The sequence below is a fragment of the Amyelois transitella genome, chromosome 13 (assembly GCF_032362555.1).
Source record: "Amyelois transitella isolate CPQ chromosome 13, ilAmyTran1.1, whole genome shotgun sequence".
NCBI lineage: Eukaryota > Metazoa > Arthropoda > Insecta > Lepidoptera > Pyralidae > Amyelois > Amyelois transitella.
Genome location: NC_083516.1, coordinates 2,853,986 through 2,878,327, shown reverse-complemented (window position 1 = coordinate 2,878,327; position 24,342 = coordinate 2,853,986). Strand labels below are relative to the sequence as shown.

The 24,342-nt window shown below is 37.1% G+C and overlaps 1 protein-coding gene across 1 annotated transcript; it reads left to right on the top strand.

Moving 5' to 3' along the window:
* Positions 1–20,153: 20,153 nt before the first annotated feature.
* Positions 20,154–24,101, top strand: LOC106139065 (uncharacterized). The gene is made up of 3 exons (XM_060947505.1): positions 20,154–20,283; positions 20,751–21,693; positions 23,515–24,101. The coding sequence occupies exons 1-2, from the start codon at positions 20,178–20,180 to the stop codon at positions 21,686–21,688; spliced, it is 1,044 nt and encodes a 347-aa protein (XP_060803488.1). The 5' UTR covers positions 20,154–20,177; the 3' UTR covers positions 21,689–21,693; positions 23,515–24,101.
* Positions 24,102–24,342: the final 241 nt, after the last annotated feature.

The window sequence follows — 24,342 nt, the reverse complement described above, 5'->3', positions numbered from 1 at the left end:
AATGTCATAGTCGCCATTCAAATCTTTAGTGGTTACATCATAGTCACCATTATACATATCTGTAGTCGTTAAATCGTAATCACCATTCTCTGCATTATTAGTAGTGACTTCGGAGCTTATTACATGTTTAGTAATGCGTCTTTTTGGCGGTGTTCTTCTAGGTTTAGTGGCTGGACGCACTTGAAGACTAAGTTGGCCATTCTCCTGAAAACTGTTGCGAGTTTTGTTTTTATGTTTTATTATTTTAGGAAGTTTATTAAAAGCAAAACAGCACACAAAGTTCCTTCCAGGATTTTGAATAATACAACCCTTTCCATTATGTTTGTATATTATTTTAGTATTTTCATCATAACCGCGCCCTGATAGAGAAAATGAAGAATTGCAACACAATTCGCTTCTATTTGGACGTGTTCGAAATATACAATTATTTTCGTTGATGTATAGAGTATCACATTCATTCGTTTTCTTCCCTTTTCCATCTGTCTTGATACAGCTTCTTTCGTAAATTTTTTTGTTAAGTGCGTTTATTTCAGTATTCTCTCCTGGTATTGAATTGTAATCAGCACCTGTGTCTCCCGTCAAGTTGTTGTTTTGCGCAACGAGTGTGGGTACTGTAAAAGACAATGATATTTTATTCAGATATCTATTCTTGCATCATCAAATTTGTGTCTCAAATTTTTGATAGTTGTATTCCTGCGCAAAAAAAAAAATGCATGTGTTGGACACCGGTGAGGCATCATTCCTATAGTTTTAAGGAGGTAACATAGGTTTCAAGTACAGCATGTCAACTCTATTGTCATGTGTACTCCGATTTTTATAGATTATACATACATACATACCTACATACATAAAATCATGAACCTTTCTCGGTGTTGTAGGCAAAGAATACATCTTGCCATTTGCTACAATTCTTGTAAACTTTTATCGGCACTCTGTTCATGCAAGCTCGGCGGTTTCGGGTACTTTCGACTTGACCTTTTGCCAGGTCGTTTTTGGATGATACATACCACATTTAACCAATGAACTCAGTTGCTGTACTTGGTAGACCATCGCGTTGGTCATGATTGCAATGATGTGCAACTCGAGAACGTGCTTGAAGTTTGATATCACTCTTGCCACGGAACCCTCCACTGTTAGACATTCTGGTCTGAAACATATTATATTAATATCATGTAAGAAAGGTACTCATAGATACATAAAATACTTGATTGAACCATACGAGTAAAATTAATTATAACAGCACAAAAGAGACAGAGTGATACAAAGGCGGACTTATTGCTAATGCAATCTCTTCCAGTCCACCTTTGGGCGAAAGGAAACCAATCAGAAGATCATGAAGTGAGCTTTTCTTCAAAACTAGGGGGCTCGGTACGACGTTACCGTAAGTATATACCTACTCAGTCTCCGCTTGAACCGTTTAATTATAAACGTTGGTACGAGGTAAAAGTGGTTCTCTAGTCGTCTCTATGAGATCCACTTGAAATAATCGAGCAAAGCATACGTTGGTCCGATCAGACTCGCATCAGTCCTAGATTCCGACATCCATAACGTCCTTCACACCGCCAAAGTCAGAGATAGATGGAGAAAGATCATACAAAGAAAAGTGATGAAGAGGGAGTGATCGCGACCCTCAGTATTGAGGGAAACAACGCCCGGTGCAGGATGATTCTAATGAACACTCAAAATTCACTTATAGTTGTGTCCTTGAAGAAACTGCGCAGACGTATTCATATGAGCACACACAAGACTTACTTCAATTGTTGTATGAAATCGAACTTCAAGTCGACGAAAGCCGGTTCTTTGACCATGGACAAAGACATGAGTGCTGAGAGCTCGTCTGCCGTCAGGATGAGGCTGCCGTACAGGGGGGGAGCTCCCGTGGTCAAACTGACTTCGTAACTGTACCGCACCTAAAATTATTGATAATCTGAAGTACAAAATGCTTGAAAAGCCGGCAGTGGTTGCATTTCTTAAGTTATAGTTAAACAATAGCGTTAGATAATAACAAAGTTATTATGTTTTAGAGCTCAGGGCCACTTTCTTACATTTCGCTTTCGTACAGTCTTCGACATCCTCATATTTTTTTTGATTTTCAGTTAGATTTGATATATTACCTTCAGCGTACTAAACGCAATAAGAGCATCAACGCTCCTCACATCTTCATCTTTCTTGTTGGTGGCCATGGAGCGGCGGTACATGGAGTCTAGACCAGTCAGAGTCCCATCGCTTAATTGTAATGTCTGGAATTAGATGTTTATTAAAAATATTAACTTTAACATCCTCCCTGGTATCCTTAATTGTTTGAAAAGATTGCTCAATGTAGATGAAACAGGAGTAGATTTGCAGGAGCATATCGTGACCATGATCTCTGATTTGTGTTCTTTCTCTGAAAAGACCTGGTGTCCTACTAGTTGGATATGTCAGGTAATTAGGTACCTAATTACAAGAAGCTGTTCCCATATGATCATTGTCACCATTGTAACATACAGGGGAATTTTTCTTAGTTAGATTATGATTGTTATACTTGGTTAGGGTGCTTTCATGAATGTCATGGGAAAGAGATGAGAGGTTCTTTCAAAATGGCTGTGACTCTATTAACCATAAAAGGAATATGTTTCTGACTCAGCTGTATCTCGTAATTCATACGAGTTTGCGACCATATTAAGCTAAGTGTATTTGTATGATTAATTTGTACCGTATACCGTGTGGTTCCCGGCACCAATAGAAAAAAATAATGTAACCACTCCATCTTTTTCCCATTGATGTCGTAAAAGGCGACTAAGGGATAGGCTTATATACTTGGGATTCCTCTTTTAGGCGATGAGCTAGCAACCTGTCGCTTTTCAGTCTTTTGAGGACTGTAGGCTCTGTCTGCCCCGCAAAGGATATAGACGTGATTATATGTTATGTATGTTATATCATACCAAACCGTTGAAAGTGTAGATTGAGAAGTTCGGCAATTTTACAGTATCGGCCTTCAGAGATACTAATCGGTCTCTTAGATCCTTCAGACAGCTGTCCACGTATCTATTTAGATTCATCACCCGTTGCTTATCATAGATACTAAAAAAAATACGAGTAGTTTCCAATCAATATAGTACTACCTATACGCACGGGTCTGCACTTTATCACACCACTCATATGTTTTCAGTTTGGTCAGGACTGGTAGAGAATGCTCTTCGAAATTCACTCCGCCTTTTGTTCATTATTTTGTGCTGACGAGCTTGTATGAAGAGATTTGTCAATGTGGATGAAGCGAAAGAAGTATGTAGAGATCGTGGTAAGTGGAAAGATGTAGTTTCTGCCTACCCCTATGGGAGAGGCATGATTTCGGTAGTGCGATAGTACTAGTGTCAACGAACCATCTTATGTAATGTATGTATGCTCCTAAAGTTCTAGTGATGGTTTCATCAAAGTTTTTAGAATCATAAAATTTTAAAAATTATGATGGTGAATTATTTCTATGATTTGCAGATTCTCTATATAAGTATGCTGTAAAATATTGCGTCATTGGATTTTAAAGAGAATTTTCATTGAAAAAAAGGCGGAGAAAGGCAAAGAGGCGTGATTTAATGTATGTAGATATGTAAAACAAAGCTATTGAGTGCCTCCGCTTTTCTTGATAATTTCTGGAAATTAAAGCAAGTAGCCACTTAACCATACCCAGTGTAACCCATTATTTTTTCGGTGTTAAACCATAAGAAATAGTAATCTAGTGTCAAGAAAACTCACAGAAAAGAGTTTTGTTCTGCTATTGTTTTCAGCGGGTGATCCAATAAGAATTCGTTGAAAAAGTCTTTGAGCCATAAATCCAAATCCGTTTTCAGTCGGTCTAAGAAATCAGCTGTGGAACAATAAAGTTTAGAATTGTCATTTTTATAAACAATCATACATACTAAATGTGACTTCGCTTTACCCGCTTGGTTGACTTATAAAAAAGCCCAAAGATTTTTAAATTTGTATGAGAGCACTAAATTTTGGTAACTTTTAACAACTGGTAAACTTTCATTAATTAGGTTATGTTATTTTATTTTATTTATCAAAATATTACAAAATATTCACAACAGCTTCGTCAACATCAAGGTAATACAAAATAGAAACAATCACCAAACAAACAAATACATTTAATCAAAAATACCACCCCGGACTGCACCCGGCTCAAAAGTACCCATTAAACTTGCTGCATTCCCTCTTTGGATAGCTATGGAGAGCCTTTACACCAGGTACCATCCCGAGCGGTAGTCATAACCACGTGCCCTTAGGTTATGTTATTTTCGAAATAGGTAAGTACATATAATAGTTTTAGTGTGAAATTTCTTAAACTTACCAATATTTTTGGTTTCTAGCGTCGTTTGTTGCTCTGGATTGGTAGAATTAGTGGACCTGTACTAAAAAAATACGGTAAGTATGTAAGTAAGTATAAGTACTCGTAGGTATATAAGCGTAGATTGAGATAATACCGATATCCAACTAGGTTATATACAGAGGAAGACATTATTCCTTTGAAATTTAAATGTACTTCCAGATGACTTCATATCAAATTAATATTTTGATTTGTTTATCAGGAAGTTAAAAAAAATAAATACCTTTTGTATGCCAGCGCTAACTGCACTATCTCCCCGCGCATGTTATAAATCGCAATACAGGGAAAGGCTTAAAAACTTGGCATTATTCTAGACGATGGGCTAGCAACTTGTCATTATGAATAAATCTTAGACCCATAATAAGAACCTGTCACTATTTCAAAGTCTTAGAGCCAGACATCTAAACGTGGTCTTCGTGTTTTATGACTAATGGCTCTGTCTAACTCTGATAAAGTTCTAGTTATGATGATGAAGTGGTTTACACGCTAGTCCTACCTTCGATACCGTGAGGGTAATATTTATTTTATGACCAATGATATATTTTTCTTATTTCTATTACTTTGATAGAAACAAAATATATATTTACCGACATGAGTATACCGTCGTAGGGTATGTACAATTCTGAGATGATCATTTCCAAGAATAACCTATCTCTTTGCAGTCTATACCTTCCTTCCATTTTGTATAGCACGTTTCTTAAGAGAATTCTGTAAATTAGATGTATAAACAAACAACATTCAAAACTATAAAGTAGTATGGAGAAAATGTACTTAAACTAAAAATAGCTGTTCTGAATATGAAACTCATTTAACCTATTCAGTAAAAGGTGGCATTTTAGTGATATGAATATGGTTCTGTCTACTCTGTAAGAGCTAAACGGTGAAGGAAGAAATTGTAAGGAAACCTGCATCTTCAGGCAACTGGATGTGTAACACACCTAATACATACATAAATTCGTGCCTCTTTATCGGAGGTGTAGGCAAACACATACTTCCATTTGCCACGATTCTCGCATACTCTTCTTTTACTTCATCCACATTAATAACTTTCTTTATGCAAGCTCGTCCGATTAGGGTACTCTTGACATTCGCCGCTCTTTGCAGAACTTGAGAATACTTCGTGTAAACACCTGACCCACCCAATACCGGATCATGCACGTCCTCTAGAGAGGTGGGGCGCACCCGGAACCAGATCAATGATCAAGTTGTGTGTAGGTATGTGTGTGAAGTCTCATACTGATCTTCTTCATAAGAAGGCGTGAAATATAGCAGGACTTTGAGCTTCTCTCCAGTAGAGTAACTTACTGAACTTGTAGGCCAGCAATTTGTCACTATTTGAATCTCAATTCTATCACTAAGCAACTGAACTTGGCTTTTCACTCTATTCGAAAATTCTGGCTCTGTCCCGCAAGGGAAATAGACCTGATTACATACTGAACTTCTCCATAAGAGGGCGTGTAGTACAGCACTGAGGGTTGTTTAGGATGCGTCTGCGCTCGCTCGTAGTTGCCGATCAAATGAAGGTCGTTTAGGGAGAGTCTTCCCACCAGGGTCATATCAGTAAAGTTGCTGTTCAGGAAGTTGACGCGAAAGTTCGTGTCGTTACGGAGTTTCATACGGTGGAAGAACCTAGGATGACAGAAGTAATATAAGTAATTATGATTTGTCTGTCTCTTATGACCATGAACCAAGATGATTGAGGTTCCCTTGTGATATATGGGTGTTATAGAGTGACAGAAGTTTTGATTGGTCTCACTCGTAACCACGATGCAATATGTGTTCGAAGTTCAGACGGTTGTCGCTTCTCGTAAAACCGATCCAAGATCAAAAGCGAACCCTGGCCTCCTCTCCAGAAATGTGAGACTGTAAGTGAGACTAACGAGACGAGGAAGAAGAACATTGATGGTCTCTCCCTCTCGCTTATCTTTGCATGTTCCTGTAGTGGCTAAGGTTGCTTTATGGTCTATCCGCACCCAACAGTGCCGGCACGTCCCTGTGTCAGTGAAAAAACATATCGTAGCATACATTTTGTACGAAGTTTTTCGTATTCGTCAGTCATAGAACCTACTTTGCCGTCACTGACGACTACAAAATTTCCGTCTCAATTTTCTAGTCTCCTGCATCCTCAGTATGAGGCAAGCCATTACATAAGGATAGTAATCGGCGTCCTGTCCATATCTCGCCTGAAGTGGTACCTACTCATTTATTCATACAACCATAGCCTAGGGTGTGATAGTCATCATGTGATCAAGTTCATAATTGTATGTAAAAAATTTTACTAACATTACAGAATCAGGCATCCTCATCATAGAATATCCTCCAAGGTTGATTCCAGAAGGAATGGCAGCCTTCAGGTTTCCGTGTTTCTGAGCTTCGCGGTTGGTGGCGCCACGGGAGGCGAGCAAAGTCTGGTGACACATTTGTAGCGTATTTTCATCAAGTGATGACATTTCTTTTGAACAAGCTCTCTTATGTCTTAAAGTGCATTTTGACGCGACTGCCAAAGGGTTCTATTAATTTTCCCGTACGCGGTGGTTATCAGCGACTAGAAACGCCAGTAGACTAGCTCGGCTTTCTACCACTAGAACGAGTGTTTCTGGAGAGCTTGTATTAGTTTACGTTTGGTTATGGTTTTTATGCGTCAGATACACACTGACTGATATATCAATGCACAGTGAACCACTGGGCCTAGACATTTGAAATTGGACATGTAGGTATGTTCCTTAAGTTTTCCAGGGGTCCACTGAGAGAGGATTATCCAAATTTTCCGCGAGAACGGAAACAAGTGGAAATTTTCAGTGTACGCGGGTGGAGCCAAAACCATACTCACATAGAGATCCACGGCTTCACCCATGTAAATCTAAATTTCTCGACTATAAATTATCTTTTCTTTCTTAGAAATATTCATACTATAAGATATTTCATTATAATTATGCTCTATGTAGAAAATAAACTTACGCCGAGTATTTCTTCATCATATTTGTCGTAATACTGTTCATTGTCGAAGGTTTTCCGTACTGAAGCGTATTTCTCTGCATAATTTATGAACAAATCAATCATAATAATAAAACAATATACATTTCCAGAAGTTTAGTGACAAATGTCAAGAGAGCGAATTTTAATAACAACTAATCTTTATCCATACTTAGAATTTTCATACTATATCCTTCAAATGTAATATTATAAATGCAGGGACTGTACAATTTATAAATTAAATTTTAGTTAGTAGTCATCTTTTCTCTTTCTTTTTATAAGTAGTTTTAGTTTTAAATTAATTAGTTTGTAATCTTGTTCTTGTAACTTTTTTCTTTCTATTTTGAAAATAAATCTATTCTATACTATTCTAAAAAAAAATATTATAAATGCAAAGGAATGTCTGTCTATTACGTTCTTACGGGTTGAAGGCAATATCGATTGTCACTACATATGTACATTACATATCATCGCCTCAAAACCCGTATGGCTGGACAGAGCCAACAATATTAAAAGTTGAAAAGCCATGTTCAGCTGTTCGAGCTTTAAGCTGTAGATAGCTTTAAGACTTGTGTGACAATAGCTAGCCCTAAAAGAAGAATCGTAGGTTTTTTTCCCTTTATTGACTTTTAAAAAGGGAAGAGAAATAGGTGGCACACACTATGCTTTTTCAGCATGAAAGCTACCAATCTGTGACAACGAACATAAATTTGAACTTTAAATAATGTGTGTGTGTGGTTCCCGGCACCAATAGAAAAAGAATAGGACCACTCCATCTCTCTCCCATGGATGTCGTAAAAGGCGACTAAGGGGTAGGCTTATAAACTTGGGATTCTTCTTTTAGGCGATGGGCTAGCAACCTGTCACTATTTGAATTTCAATTCTATCTTAAAGCCAAATAGCTGAACGTGACTTATCAGTCTTTTCAAGACTGTTGGCTCTGTCTACCCCGCAAGGGATATAGACGTGATTATATGTATGTATGTATTAATGTGAATGTAGAAATATACTTACTTTCCAATGCTTCCATTGTAACGAAGTGCTCCTTGGCGTTGAGAGTCATCCAGCATTCATTATCGTTTTTTCTCAAATTCTTTAGCCCTTGAAATAAATATTGAAAGTGGTGATTACTATGTTTTACATTTTAAAACTATAAAAAAGCTGAGCGGGTCTAGCATGGCACGCGCGATGACTTTTTGTCGCGCGATTACTATCGCTGTTTCGCTTTTTATTATGACATGAAAATAATTTTTTAGGTAATAAATAATACTCGTGGTTGAATTTTGAATCCATTTAGTGGAATTTCATCACAGACCTACCTACATAATTATTAGGATTATTCCGTGGTATTGTAAGATAATTATAGGTACTTACACGTTCTTGATGGCATCCCACGTACTGAAATATGAAGTTATTTTTTAGTAAAGTTACTATGAACTTACGTTTCACCTTATCTCTATTATAAGAGGTAAATTATTTATCTTTTTTCGTTTGTAATTTCATGAGAATCGGCCAAGCCGCTTCGGAGGGTTACCGGAACGAACATTGTGACACGAGAATTTTATATATAAGATTGTGAAATGTTATTATGAAAAATAATTACACTGATCAAATGACGAAAATCTCACACTTCGCTGGTTTTAGAGATTTGAAAGTTGGCATGTAGGTTCCTTTTATTGTCTAGGGTTCCATTAAGTGGAGATTTCCAGAAATTATGATAATGATGTAGGGCATATGGTCTATATAGTATTACAATAAGGATGATCGATCAGATTAAATTTAAAAAGTTTCAAATTTGACTTGATAACACAAGTAATATGATAAGGTAAAATAAATTAATTTTAGTTTCACTACAGTTTACTTTTTTTGGCATGTTTTCTACTACATATGTATATCCAGGCTGGAGAAAATTTCCTAAATGAATTTTATTGTTTCTATTCATTTGAAAAAGGTACATACCATAAAACTGCATTGTGGCATAATGTTATTAACTGGGCATGTTTAATTTATTTTTAGTGTTGCTTTGACGGTTTTTTGATATTAGGTCGGGTGCTCACCATTAATTGGAGAAGAATTTTTTTTTTACCCTTCATTGATACGTATCACAGGAGAAGAAAGAGATAAGCAGTGTTTTTCTCTGTGTTAGGAAGGTAAGCTGAGTAAGTATATCTTAATACGAAATCTGATTAAAAATAAGGACTAAAATGTATATTTGTACGGGAAAAATTATACAGATTTGTTCGTAACCAAAAGGTAAAAACGGTACCCTCATATTGAGCCTCCGTTGTCTGTCTGTCCGTTGTCCTGTCCTGTTGTATCACCATATAATATTATGTGGGGTTCTCATGCAATAAACGTGTTTTTTTTTAAAAATTCAATATTAATAACGGTAACAGGTAGACGCTTAAAATTTTCGCAGAATATTTAGTAAATACCTTTCAAAATAAATAATTTAATAAAAATAATATTTTTATTAAAGGTCTTGGCCGGTTTTTTAAACACTAACGAGTGGCCTCATTTTTGAACAACACAAGCATATTAGGTATACCTACATGTAATTCACATATAGGTATCTCCTTATTCTTAGAAGTGGTTTAATTCATGACAGAGTGATCCTTAATCAGTAACAGTTTAAGGAGCCCTAATGTAATAAGAAAATATTTTCGGTGGAAACGCGACTTTATAGGCAATTAAGTTTCCAATTTAGCCCATAACCGGGCAGAAATGGTTAGGCCTAAAATGTTTTTTGTATTTTTCTGGGCAATTTTATTGATAATTATCAACATTAATGAAGCCGTGGCTATGCCTAAAGCTAAGGCCAAGTTAGGTAAGTAAGAGTAAGACTCCAAACAACTAAATAACGCTCCGTTCCTTCAAAATTTTGCCCGGTCTTGGCAGAAATTTCTAGAAATTCTCCAGTTAGTGCGTACCTTCATCAAACAGTGAAATCCGAATTAAAGTGGATGAAGCTTAAGCGATGGAAGATTTTTTTGGAGTCTTCCAAAATTTTGAATTACTTATTACTTAATACATTCGGCAGAATAATAAATAGGCATATTACTTAATTTCTATGCTGGCCTGGTAGCGAAGAAAGAATATAACGTGTGCAATATGCTTTTCTTCCAATGCAGATTGTAAAAGTCAATCAAGGTAAAGACTCAAATATACAGCTGAACGCGGCCTGAGGAGGATGCAACTGAGACTAAAGCCAGGAGGAGGAGAAAAGATGTTTGTATTCTTTTTTACAGATACATCTGTTCGTGTCGGTATGTCGAATGAAGAAACAAATCCTACTATAGGGCTCTTCGGGAAAATAATTGAAACTGAACTGGCTCAAATGGCCAAACGGCAGAGATTCGAGTGCATGCAAGATGTACTTGGAACTGTTAAGAAGTACATTTCTATATAAAGATTTATTTCATCAATAAATACCAGATGGTGTCCCGTGTATGCTTTTTATTCATTCATAATCATGATGCGTGTTGGTCCCGACATTAATGTATGGGAGTGAAAGTTGGGTACGGCAAAAGAAGCACGAAAGCAGAATAAATGCAGTAGAAATGAGAGCGTTAAGGAGTGTGTTGGGTGTGAAATTGAGTGACCGGATAAGGAACAGCGTGATAAGGGAATGTTGTGATGTGAAAGAAGATGTAGTTACAGGAATAGAAAAGGGTATGTTGAGATGGTTCGGTCATGTGGAGAGGATGAATGAAAACAGGTTGACTAAGCAGATATACATGGAGAGTGTGGAGGGAAAGGTCGGAGTGGGAAGACCTAGACGAACATATCTTGATCAAATTAAGGACGTCCTGGTAAAGGGTCAGGTCAAAAGTACCCGAAACCGCCGAGCTTGCATGAAGAGAGTTATGAATGTGGATGAAGCAAAGGAAATATGCAGAGATCGTGGCAAGTGGAAAGAGGTAGTCTCTGCCTACCCTTCCGGGAAAGAGGCGTGATTTTATGTATGTATGTATAATCATGATTCTGGCATACCGGTACCCTAACCTCTCCTGAGATGAGCCTGAGGCGTGCATTCTGATTAAGTAATCCAGGTTTTAAAACTAAGTGGATCCCGTCTAATCTCTGTAAATTTAGCAAACCTTATTATGGATAAACTAAATCTGCCCATTACGCTTTTTAGCAGTTCCATTTAGCCGTTCGACCACCGATGCTCAGCGGGTGCACTACTTAATTTATATGACATCATGAGGATTCATGAATTTATGGTATTTATACAGAGCAACTGTCATCTGATAAGCAAAGAGTAGACCGGTTAGTTTTTACTTCTTGCTATTTGTCCTTTAGTACATTTGTTATGATAGCTATCAAGAGTACCAAGAAAAGTATAGGGCACTTATCGTCCTAGTTAAAGTTCTATTCCCGAGAGAAAAAGTAAATTAATCATTTTGTAAACATGTAAGTACAACTCACAGTTCAATTTGGAACGAGGGCGCTGGTTGGCTGAAACTCCTTCTACACCCACGTAAAAAATTAAATAAAAAACATAAGCCCACATGTTGGCATTATGCGTAAGACATACCATTTGCATATTTCTTCCATTCCCGCTTATCTCAAAAGTTAAATTACTTTTCGTATGTAAAAGTTAATCTTATTAATTTTCAGTAAAGCATGCGGAACGTAATTTTCGTTATGTACTATCACAGTTATATATTTTTTTTTGTATTAGCGAATATTTTTTCTGGCATTTTGCATAGCCAGGATGTGTTTGTTTTCAATAACTATAGTATTTTTAATATTAGCCGCGTATTGCGACGCGGTTGCGTTTGATAGGGTCGTAAAGAATTATTTTAATGACGGTAGGTCCCTCTCTCAACTTTGCGTGTACCCGTGTATTGCATCCTCCGCCGCTATATTTCTGTTACTGGGCTTTCCATATTATCTTTCTGCTTTTATCAGTCTGCAAAGACTTCACTTTTAAAACCATTAAGGCGCAAAGGTATCGCTAGCTTGCGCAATGTCACGTCAGGATTTCTTCGACCTGTCCCTTTTAACTGCATGGCATGGCCCGATATTCGTTCCCCAGATAGCCTGAAATTATTCACAAGATGTGACTGTACCAGGTGTCTTTCTTTAACAATGCCTGATGCTAAATTTTGAGATTATGCTTTATAATCAAAACAGAATGGCTGATTTTTAGTTCAATTATTTGCAGTTAGACTTATTTAGGCAATAACTAGTTATATTTTGTTTAAAAATCAATTGAAATTGTAAGAGCCACTTGGTCAACTAATTTTTATCAGCTAGATTCTAATTGATAGCAATACACACGTACACATTGTCACGTCCATATCCCCCGAGGGGTAGACAGAGACAACAGTCTTGAAAAGACTGTAAGCCACGTTCAGCTGTATGGCTTTATAATGGAATCGATATTCAAAATAGTGGCCGATTGCTAGCCCATCGTCTACAAGAGGAATCCCAAGTTTATAAGCCTATCCCTAAATCGCCTTTTACGACATCCGTGGAAGAGATATGGAGTGGTTTTATTCTTAAGTGCCTTAAATACACGGCAATTCAATGTTAGTCATTGATTTACCTTGTTCAGTCCTATTTTACGTGATACAAGTACGAAGATACGAGTGCGTAGGTAGAGGAGAGGTAGAGGTGGAAAGATGAGAATTTTTCTCCTATTTTCCTGACGTTGCATCAGAATGTCCCCGTTTTTATCCACGTTCGAAGCCTTGTTGGTCTTGGTATTGCCTTCCCAATGTGCCTTTAACCACTCGCCTTGATATCTGCTTATTTAACCAGATTTCCTATTTAATCCATTGACATGACTAGAACATTAAAGTTTTATAAATAACTGTTACATACCTTTATTTTATTTTACAAAAAATAAGAGAAATAATATCTAATAATATAATGTTTTCAGCTGATATAAGTGTTTTTCAAGATATATGGCAGAAATATAGAAAAGGATATGAAACTTCTTTAGAGCAGGTAATACCATATCGCAGTCCTGGGAGTTCGTCCTCAGACAGTGGGGTCATATACATCACGTCTTTTCCATTTCGGGGTAGACAGAGCCAACAGTCAAAAAAAGACCACGTGCTGGATGTGACGGGATAATAACAAACAAACTTCGCATCACTTTTAACAGGTTGTGCCATCAAAACCACTTTACCCAGATATTTACAGTCAACACTCATGTTTGATCCTATTCTCCAGATACTTCAAGATAATTACAACGCAAAAGGAATGAACACTTTCAAGAGAAGGGAGAATGATATCTTCAAATTGACAGAAGGATTCCTCGAGGTCGCCGATCCAGCAGTAGAAGTGTAAGCATGGGTATAATTCATATAAAATGTTATATTGAAAACAGAGAGACAATTATGATACGCAGGATAGAACACAAATAAATAAATAGCCATCGAAAAAAAGGGGAAAATTGAAATCTAGGATATTCATACCTACCAAAAACTTCAATAGAAGTTTTTGATTACTTTTGTTTAAAATTAAGGGCGTCATCGAGTGGCATTTCATCCAGCTATTGAACGTAGGGTTGCCGTCTCACCCGAAATTCCGAGGTTATTTTAGTAAAAGAAGAATGTCTTTAAATTTATCAGCGCATCTGGAGCTTAATAACATTTCAAAGTAATCGCTATGGTGGAAGACCGTAATATAGAATAGGCGAGACAAAAGGCGTCATCGAAAACTAAAGAAGATCCTTCAAAGAAGCCCCTTGCTCAAAAAAATGTAGTCTGTCTTGTGCCCGTTCTGTATTCCTCCCGAATTTCTGGATCAGTGTTAATAATTTTTTTCTTCAACAGTCTGTTCCGAGACCTCTATCTCTTGGAATTACCCAGGATGCTTTCTCCAAGGGTCTCCTTCACCCTCGCCTCAAACCTGTTGAAGGTAGACACGGAGCTGTCGGCCATTAAAGTCCATGCCAAATACATGGTGTATAGGAATCAATCTGCGATCTCTTACGCCAGTGGTCAAGATATGATGAACGTGTCACCGTTTAGTTTGCAACAAGTCAACCCCACTGGGGAAGTCACGTAAGATTTATCTAAATTTATAAAAGAGGACACTGATTGACATAAAACGCACTTAACAGCTATGTCTACTCGTAGATGATGAAATTTAGCTTGCAACTTCCTGAAACTTGGGTCATGGGATAGTACTCAATGGTACTTTAATATTTTATGTAAATATTAATTAAGATAAAAGGTAAAAAAGCCAAATATTGATTTTATATCATAAATTGGTCGTTCGTTAATGGTGTACCATGGTATAGTTCCATGATGGAACTATTGATATAGGGGATAGTACCCGGGATCTTGGGAATCAAAGGCAAGCACGTTACCACATCGCCAAATAGACCATGTATGTTTATTTAAGTACAACTGAAACATACCAACAATCAATACACAATTCTGGAAAAGACTAGTCTAGACTTCTCTAGTCGGTCTTTCATTACTAAGGATCGTCCGTTCGAAAGTACGTCACCATCGTGCTGCAGACCGGCCTTGTGATCTTCTTCCTTCGGTATTCTTACCATCAGTTTTTCAAGAGATTCATCCACTTTCTTTTGAATATTTGCATGGATGTAAGAAAAAACTAATTTTAAGTATATTTTTGCAGAATAATTGCTGAGGAGTGCCGCTTGTCTGGCCATGCTATAGCGACTCTGAAAGATCAATCTGTTAATTTGGGCCATAATACATTCAGTCTGACCGACTGTAAGTTTTACTTAGAGGTACGAAAGTCTTAAAGTTAAATGTTATTTCGAATTTAAACTTGTTGAGAAGTTTATACCTTTAAACAACTTCCTTAAAAGAGTTGAGGGACTTGAATATGAATTTGTTTTGCAGATTTGGACTCCGGGACAAGGTTCACCACCAGTATTTACGCGATATTTCCATGACTGTGATCGTGAGTACACTTATACACAGTCACATACATATACAGTCAACAACAACATACATACACAGTCTTTATTTGATCATCTTAAGATTTATAAAATCACACCTCTTTCCTGGAGGCTTGGGCAGAGATTACATCTTTCCACTTGCGACAATCTCTGTAAACTTCTTTTGCATAATCTACACTTATACTCTCTTCATGCGAACTTGTCTATTTATTTATTCTTCCGTATGTATTTTGATAAATGTACTTCAAGAGGACATAAGTTAATTAATTTTAACACTTTTTCCTCTTGTACCAGGAAATTACCTTCAAAATCTCATATCAAAACCTCTGCAAGACGAGCTGATGTGTAAGTTGCAAACTGGTATCTTCAACTTTGTCAACACAACTGAAGTTTTTGGGCATCGTTTGCCAAAGTTAAGGTAAGTTTTGACTAAAATAGTGGATTGAGGAAAAACCACGTCTACCGCATCAATCTAGAAAAGTAAGCCTAAATAGTCACGAGTTGAATTCCCACAGACGGGTACAGAAAGAAAAGGAGGCTGAGGAAAATATGGTAAAATTGATTTGATGAGGAAAGGCAATGGCGTGAAGGCAATGGATAGGGATGTCTGGAAGGAGAAAGGTCTTCGCTTAAATTTACTAAAGCGCTTTATTTACTGTACAGGAAACGTCAAACAGAGTATTTGAAAACTCTTAATCAACGCATGGAAGATGTGGTGAACAATTTAAATGTATTGACGACTAAGAAGAACCAAGGTGTGGTCAATATAGACCCGAAGATTATTGTATGGAAAGAATTGGTAAAATTAACTTAATATCTCTCTCATCTTTGTTTTTCCTTTCATTCATTGCTGACGACACCCCCAAAACGATAACCCAGGATTGTCGTAAGCAAAAATGCTTATTCCACTGCCAGGTATGTTTTGTGGTAGGGACAGAAACCTTATACTGTTAAGATTTTTTTCGTTTTTCGACACGTTGTTCCGTAAATCGACCGACGGATTATCTTTTTTTGGTCGCCTTTAACATAAAATTCTTCAGCTGTACGAGTTATGTAATCAATAGATGCTTAATTGACCAGGTGAATTAAGTCTACAGATACCTCGCATATAAAGAACATAACAAAAACCGGACGGTATGTGTCTCATCACCTTGTTCTAAATCCTCAGTCTCAGTTTATACTTTCACAGCCAGCTAATGAAATGGTCCTTTTCTCAAGTGTGATCATTTTTATGGAGAGTTAGGTGAATGAACGAAGCGGTATTCAACCTGTTTGATGAAATTTGGATTGGAAAGCCCCTAGATTAAATGTAGGCTTTATTTAAGGCTTATTTTGCGGATAAAGTCGCAAGTAACCGCTGGTAAAAGATATTATGTTTTTATGCAATTTTCTTAAATGTTCGCAGGAAAATCAAGAAACTAGTGACCAATCCGTGTTTCTATCAGATCTTACCATTTACGGTCTAGACACAGCCTACTCGGCACATACTGGAGGGCCGATCCAACTTAATGGAGCAATGTACTTCGAAGAAACAATTGGCTTTAATATGTTGCAGGTATGTTTTTACATTATACTAGTAACTTTGGCATTTCTAGTATTAGTATGGAAACATGACAGTACGAAATTATATAGAATTATTTTGCAAGTATGGACTGGATAAAGATTTCTCAAATACAACCAAGTTGTGACCAGTTCAATTTCCTTTCTTGTCCATGTTACTACAAGACTCGTGTATTTCAGGTCAAAGGCAAAATAGATTGTGAATTCCCCACAGCGATTTCGGGTTTGCAAAAGGCTCCCAGCAAGTTCTCAGCGGAGCTGCATGACTTGACTGTGGTGGTCAGGTTGCAAGTGGAAAATGGCGCAGAAGCTGCTAACCTTGGCAGCAATGACAAGAGTAAACGCTCTTGGTTCACTCCGCAAATAAGGTAAGGATAGAAATGCCTGTCATATTATTTTTGTATACCTAGATTGACATCTAATTTTCTAAAGCTAATCCCGGTCACATCACCACCTCTCTATATTGAAGCTGTGGGCGCGCCTTTTGACCAGCCTTTTGATCATGATACTGGACAAGGTACGTCAGATTCTTACACGAAGTAACTCCTGTCTGACCATCGTAACCCTTGCAGGAACACCTAATCCACATTGAATCAACGTCAAAAGCTGCACTAGATGTATGTGAACCCATTATCTTAATCCACATCCATGGGGACAAGATGGTATGGTTCTATTTGAAAGTGCCGAGAATCATACAAATTGTTTAATATGTAACCTAAAATCTATCTTTTAAGGAACTTCGAGTTGAACCTTTACGAGATCAGCCGTGTATGGGCTAGATCATTAGTAACAGCATATATAACCAACGAGATATATACAAGCGTCATGATGTCACTTCTATACGGACAATTGAACGAAGCATTGAAACTGACAGACGCGGGACAGAAGGTAAATATAGATGCTGATGGAGTTGTGAAGGCCTTGAACGAGAATAAGAAGATTGATAATTATGATGACATTGGCGAAAATAATGTAGATAAACCGATATATGAAAATGATTATGCTGCTGATGGTGCGAAAGAACCAAGTTATGGAATGGCATTGCCAAATGAAGAAAACTAAAGAGTGAATGCATCTAATCATAAAAAATATCCTTTGCGGCATGTGCAACTGCTTGCACTAGAGTTTTAAAGGTAAAATCTGTACAAGAAAAGTGTGACCAACCAGCCTATTGAAACTGTGCAGTTTATTTGAAGTAATATTCAAATGTATTTCTAATGTATTAGGTTTAACAAAGAGAAAAATTGTCCCTGTGGCTCCAAATAAAATTTTCTTTTAATAATTATTATTTATTTGTTTTCTGTGTGTGCTATTTTCTTCTTATGTTATATTTGAATTTTCTTGCTGTTCTGTCATGTATTCTTACTTAAAACTAAGTCAACAGATCCACACTGTCTTATTGATGATTCTAAAAGTGGATAGTAGTATGTAGTTTTGAACCCTAAATAACTATCACCAGCATCATACAAGATGTTCTTTCTCATTGCTACTATTTTGATTGGACAAGAGCCAGTTTAACTTTTTCAGATATTCTTTCATTGGAGGGGTGCTTTTAGAATCTTCGGTCAAAGTGGTCGTCACATTATTTAATGTCATCAACTTTTTTTCAAGTATATCCAAGACTATGCCTTTTGTTGTGTTATTTGCGATAGATGTAACTGATGCCTGTAAAATAAATAAAAAATAATAGTAGGAAAGAAAGAAGGAAGAAAAAAAAAGTTAACGACCTTTAAAAGATTACAGCTAAGACGATAAAACTTAATAGAATAAATTCGGCATCATGCTCTTAGGAAAAACATCGTAAATCTTCTCGTTATATAGCAAGTCTATAGTCTATATCTTCCAATAAATCGAGATATATACATACATAGATATCACCTTTCTCAAGCAAGACATCTTGTCGTCATTTGTCAACGTTCGACAGTTTCATAAACTAAGACATTGACAAAACCGAAGAGATACATACTTACATGATAAGATTGTACGATTAACGTCAGCACGTGTACCAACAAAAGATCAGCGCTGGTTGCTTACCGGGCAGTTTACAGCCAGCATTATGCTGGGGCGGTACCAACTGATTTCAAACTTTCCCGTTGCATTGTATTTTATTGCGTATACATATACACTTTTGCGTTTTATCTCGGACGTTAAGAATCACGTTACAATGATCTCGACTTCGGTGAAATCGAATTAAGAACGACTTAAAAAAAACGCTAAAATGGTACAAATAATTCAAAAGTAAATAATTAATACATCGTACCTAGGTGATACATAAGTGGGCTGGTACCTACCTAACCTAGGACGGTTGTAGGATGTAGGTACATCAATTGCTGGAGCCGTATACATATTTATACATAAAAATACTGAAACTTACTTTTTCAATTTTATATGTTTCAGGACTACGTCTCATTTGATAGTTGTCTTTTATTGACTGATAAGAAATGCCTCTTGTAGTGACCTCTTGTTCTTTAACACTTGTTTCAGACACCCAAGGCTTTATGGGCAAAACCTTTCGTTCGGGGAAACCTGAGTATTCACTGTACTTTCTTGTGTCTTTATTTAAGTCCTGTAAATTTATGAAATCAGTAAATTAACTTGCATTGGTCGGATTTTGTGGTATCTGAAGGTATGAACGTTAAACATTTAAGGTATGAAATAACGCTATTGTCCCGCTGCCATCACTTCCAAGCCATGCAGCTGATCGTAGCTTTCAGTCTTTTCAAGACTGCTGGCTCTGTCTTCAAAGCGAGGTATATAGATGTATGTTCGTGACGTTTATAATATATATGTATGTTCGGCTGCCAAACAAATGCAATAGCTTTAAAATACATGTTTTACCTTCTGTTCATCTGTGATCCTTCCAGGATTATTGATCCACTTTAGTTTCTTCACATATTCGCTGATGCCGTAAGGTTTATCCAGTGGTGGTGTGGTACTAACAGTGGTTGCGACAGATCCAACAGTTGGTCTATCTTCCAACAAATCGTCTTTGTTCACGTCATCTTCTAGCAACAAATCTTTAAATGTTACTGGTCTTGCACGAGTGTTCGATTTACGAGTCTGTGTTAAAAAAATAATTAACGAAGCATTGTTGGTTAGTTTAATGGTACTTGCTAATAGTATCAAACATCTCTCTGCAATTATATTTCTTCGCTTCATTCTTCAGATATATTTAATACTAGTAGTCCTTTTAGTCTACAAGATAGCTCACGCACGATTTTTAAGAGACAATCGATGTTTAAATCGATAAGTCAAATGAAATCGATTGATTCAACCACTCATCGTTCCTTGTTCCAACCGTCATTCTTTCTTTTTTCGTGCGAGATAGCTTACACACGCATACCCTACTCGGAAAAAATAAAATTTATTTCTTCATAAAAAATGTCGAAACGTGATCTACAATACTTAAAGAAAAAACTTAAACAGCTCGAAGATCAACAAAAACGGAAACGCCGTCGAATTTTTATAGAATCTTCAACAGATACTGGTGAGTAACTAATACATTACCCATTGTTTAAATATCATTTCCTCGAAATGAAAATTTTATCAAATGGTACACTTAAAATGCCTTGCTAACAATTTATAATTTTAGACCATATCAAAATCCCTTATATGAAATAAGTACATAGAAAATGCATTTTTAACCTACCCTCAAACATAAAATATAAATCCGCCATACAGTAATAGCAACTTTTACAAGGGATTTATTTTATTTACGCAAGTACTTACTATGTAACTACTGGTATTCATAGTAGGTATCTCTTAAAACCTGGCGGTTAACCGTGAGTTAACACGAAGGTCACCTGTGTATAGAGTTTAAATACCGGGCGGTTAACCGTGAGTTAACACGAAGGTCACCTCTCTATATAGACCAAATACCGGGCGGTTAACCGTGAGTTAACACGATGGTTAAAACGGTCGCTGAACGATTACAAATCGTTTTATATTTTTCAGACGATAACTCGTCTCGCAGTTCCACTTCGCCAACCCCGAATAACGGTACACCTGGAGAGTCTGCCCCAGTACTTATCGATGAACTCTCAATACCGGTACCAGAAAATAACGCCGATGCTGATGCCACCCCGGAACTTGACCCGGATGTACTTACCGCGCTTGGAGAAGAAATTGAGGATAAAAGTAAATTTGGGGAAGCTATTCATCGTAATCTAGCCCAGCGATGGGAACTTATCCTTAAAAAAGGCTTACCAAAAGAAGCAAAGGAGAAGCTGATGAAGGAGTACCTTATACCCGAAAATTGCACTTTATTGCAAGCGCCAAAATTGAATCGTGAGGTATCGGCCGCTATAGCTGAGGCAGCCAGGCAACGGGACAAGAAGAAGGAGACTGCGCAGCAGCAATTAGGGATTGGCATATCGGCTATTAATAAGACTTTGACATCGATGCTAACCTCGGATAATAAAGTAGAAGCCATTAAAATATTAAGCGATGGATGCCGAATACTTACTGACCTTCACTTTCAAGAGACGCAGGCGCGTATTAGTGTTATTAATTACTCTCTCGCGAAACCATTCCTTAATGTTGTCCAAGACAGCGAAAGAGATGACACGTTGTACGGGAATAAGTTGGGTGAAAAAATAAAGGCCTCAAAAACGATTGAAAAACAAGGCCTTTCTATCAAAAAATTTGTAAAGACTTCTAAAAGTACGTCTTATACAGAACACCCAACACCAGTTCTGCGCTCGCATTACCAGACCAAACAAACTGGCTCATACCAGGGAAACTGGACCGGGTCTTCGCGCTACCATCAGAACAGGGGGGGGCGCCGAGGACCAAGCAGGACGATTACCCCTGTGACACGCCGGTCTCAAGCGCAACAATCGTCGAGCACAGCGGTCACGAGCAAATCGAAAACAACCGCAACTCGTCAGTGAACCAGGTACAACATGCTGGTAGAATTTCTTATTTCTATAACTGCTGGCTTAAAATAACATCAAATCCTGTAGTCTTAGACTGGATTCGTTTTGGATTTTCTATCCCTTTTGAGTCTCATGTTATACAGACACATGTTCCTTTATTGTCACGTACAGCCTCCGAAAATGCAGAGATGACTGTGGCTATAAATAAACTTATAGATCTCGGTGCGATTCGCTCTTGCGAACCTTGTGTTGGTGAGTTCATATCGCAAACATTCTTAGCCCCAAAACCAAATGGCGATAAACGTTTTATTTTAAATTTAAGAAAATTAAATACATTTGTTTCTAAACAACATTTTAAAATGGAGGACTCCCGGACGGCATCTAAACTTATACCACAAAATGGCTTCATGGCTACTATTGACCTTAAAGAAGCTTATTTTCTCGTTTCAATTTATGAGTCTGATAGAAAGTTTTTAAGATTTCTTCATCAGGACGAAAATGACCATATTAGTACATATGAATTCAATGCATTACCGTATGGTCTTTCGGTCGCTCCTAGAGTCTTTACTAAAATTATGAAAGAAGTAATGTCATATCTTCGTTCCCAGGGCTTTAAAAATGTATTTTATTTAGATGACGTTTTGTGCATCGGAGATGACTATAATGATTGTTATAATAACGTTAAATTAACACTAAAACTCTTAAAATGTCTGGGCTTTATTATAAATTACGAAAAAAGCTCATTAGAGCCTAAACAGTCATGCAAATTTCTTGGATTTATATATGATTCAGTTCATCAAACTTTGTCTTTACCTTCTGAAAAGCGATACAAGATTTTAGATTTGGTAACGAAATTCTCAAAAGCCCCGAAATGTACTATAAGAGAATTCGCTCAAATTATAGGAATTCTAGTAGCTGCTTGCCCCGCAGTTAAATACGGTTGGTTATACACAAAAATTTTAGAACGTCAAAAATTTCTAGCACTTAAGAAATGCGCAAATTACGAAGCAAAATTCAATTTTGATTCTGTAATCTTAGAAGACCTTAACTGGTGGAAGCTTAATGTTTTAACTTGTAATAATTCCCTAAAAATAGCAGACTTTGATTTGGAAATATTCACAGATGCATCTCGTACTGGCTGGGGTGCAGTATGCAATAAAAGTAGAACAAACGGGGCTTGGAGGTCCGATGAACTCGAATCGCATATAAACTATTTAGAATTATTAGCAGTTTTTCTAGGTCTCAAATATTTTGCAAGTAAAAAATCTAATTGTTCAATTTTATTACGTATTGATAACACGACAGCGATCAGCTACGTTAATCGTATGGGTGGTATACAATTCCCCCACTTGAACAATCTGGCTAGACAAATATGGCAATGGTCCGAGGAAAGAAATATTTGGTTGTTTGCATCTTACATTAATACAAAGGATAATTTCGAAGCAGATGAAGAGTCTCGTAAACTCAATCCAGATACGGAATGCCAATTATCCGATTTGGCTTTTGAAAAGATTACTAATCGCTTAGGATATCCAGCAATAGATCTTTTTGCTTCTCGGGCCAATGCTAAATGCCACAACTACATTTCGTGGAGAAAAGATCCTGACGCCTTTTCTATTGATGCTTTTACAGTAAAATGGAATAAATATTTTTTTTATGCCTTTCCACCATTTTCACTTATTCTTAAGTGTCTTCAAAAAAATAATACAAGAAAATGCTACCGGAATACTAGTATTCCCCTTTTGGCCATCTCAGCCATGGTATCCTCAATTAATGAGAATGACCACCTCCGATATAGTTTGGTTAAATCCCAATGTTCATCGTATAAAATCGTGTTACAGAAATCACCTTACCCTGGGTGCCGCGATTCTCTCAGGCAAGCGTTCTCCTCGCGGGGTGCTCCAGACTCGACCCTAGATCTCATGTTAGCATCATTGGCCAAGAATACTATGCGACAATATAATGTTTCATTTAAGCTCTGGTGGCAATATTGCAATGACAATAGTCTAGATGTCTTTGATTGCTATGTGCCGACAGTTTTATCTTTCTTAAGTTCGCAGTATTATAATGGAGCCTCATATGGATCCTTAAATAATCACAGATCAGCATTATCACTTTTACTAGGTAGTAATATTGGATCTGATGACCGTATTAAAAGACTCCTTAAAGGAGCATTTAAATTAAGACCTAGCTTTCCTAAATACTCTAATACATGGGATCCGCAAGTAGTTCTCAGTTATATTTCCGAATGGTATCCCAATAAAGAACTCAGCCGAGAAAAAATTACAAAAAAAACTAGTGATCTTATTAGCTTTATGCACGGCACAGCGAGTTCAAACCATGTCTCTTATAAAGCTAGAAAATATTACCATTACTTCGACAGGAGTTAACATAGAAATCAAAGACATGTTGAAGACATCCGCTCCAGGCAGAGAACAACCATGTTTATTTCTACCTTTTTTTCATGAAAACCCACGCATTTGTCCTGCCACAGTTCTTCAAGATTACATTCTCGTTACAAAACAAGACCGACCTGCTAATATACCTTATCTCTTAATAACTGTGAAGCGCCCGTACAAGAGCGCGACAGCACAGTCAATAAGTAGATGGATAAAGCAGACGCTAGCAGAAAGCGGCGTAGACGTGTCGACGTTCAGCGCGCACAGCAC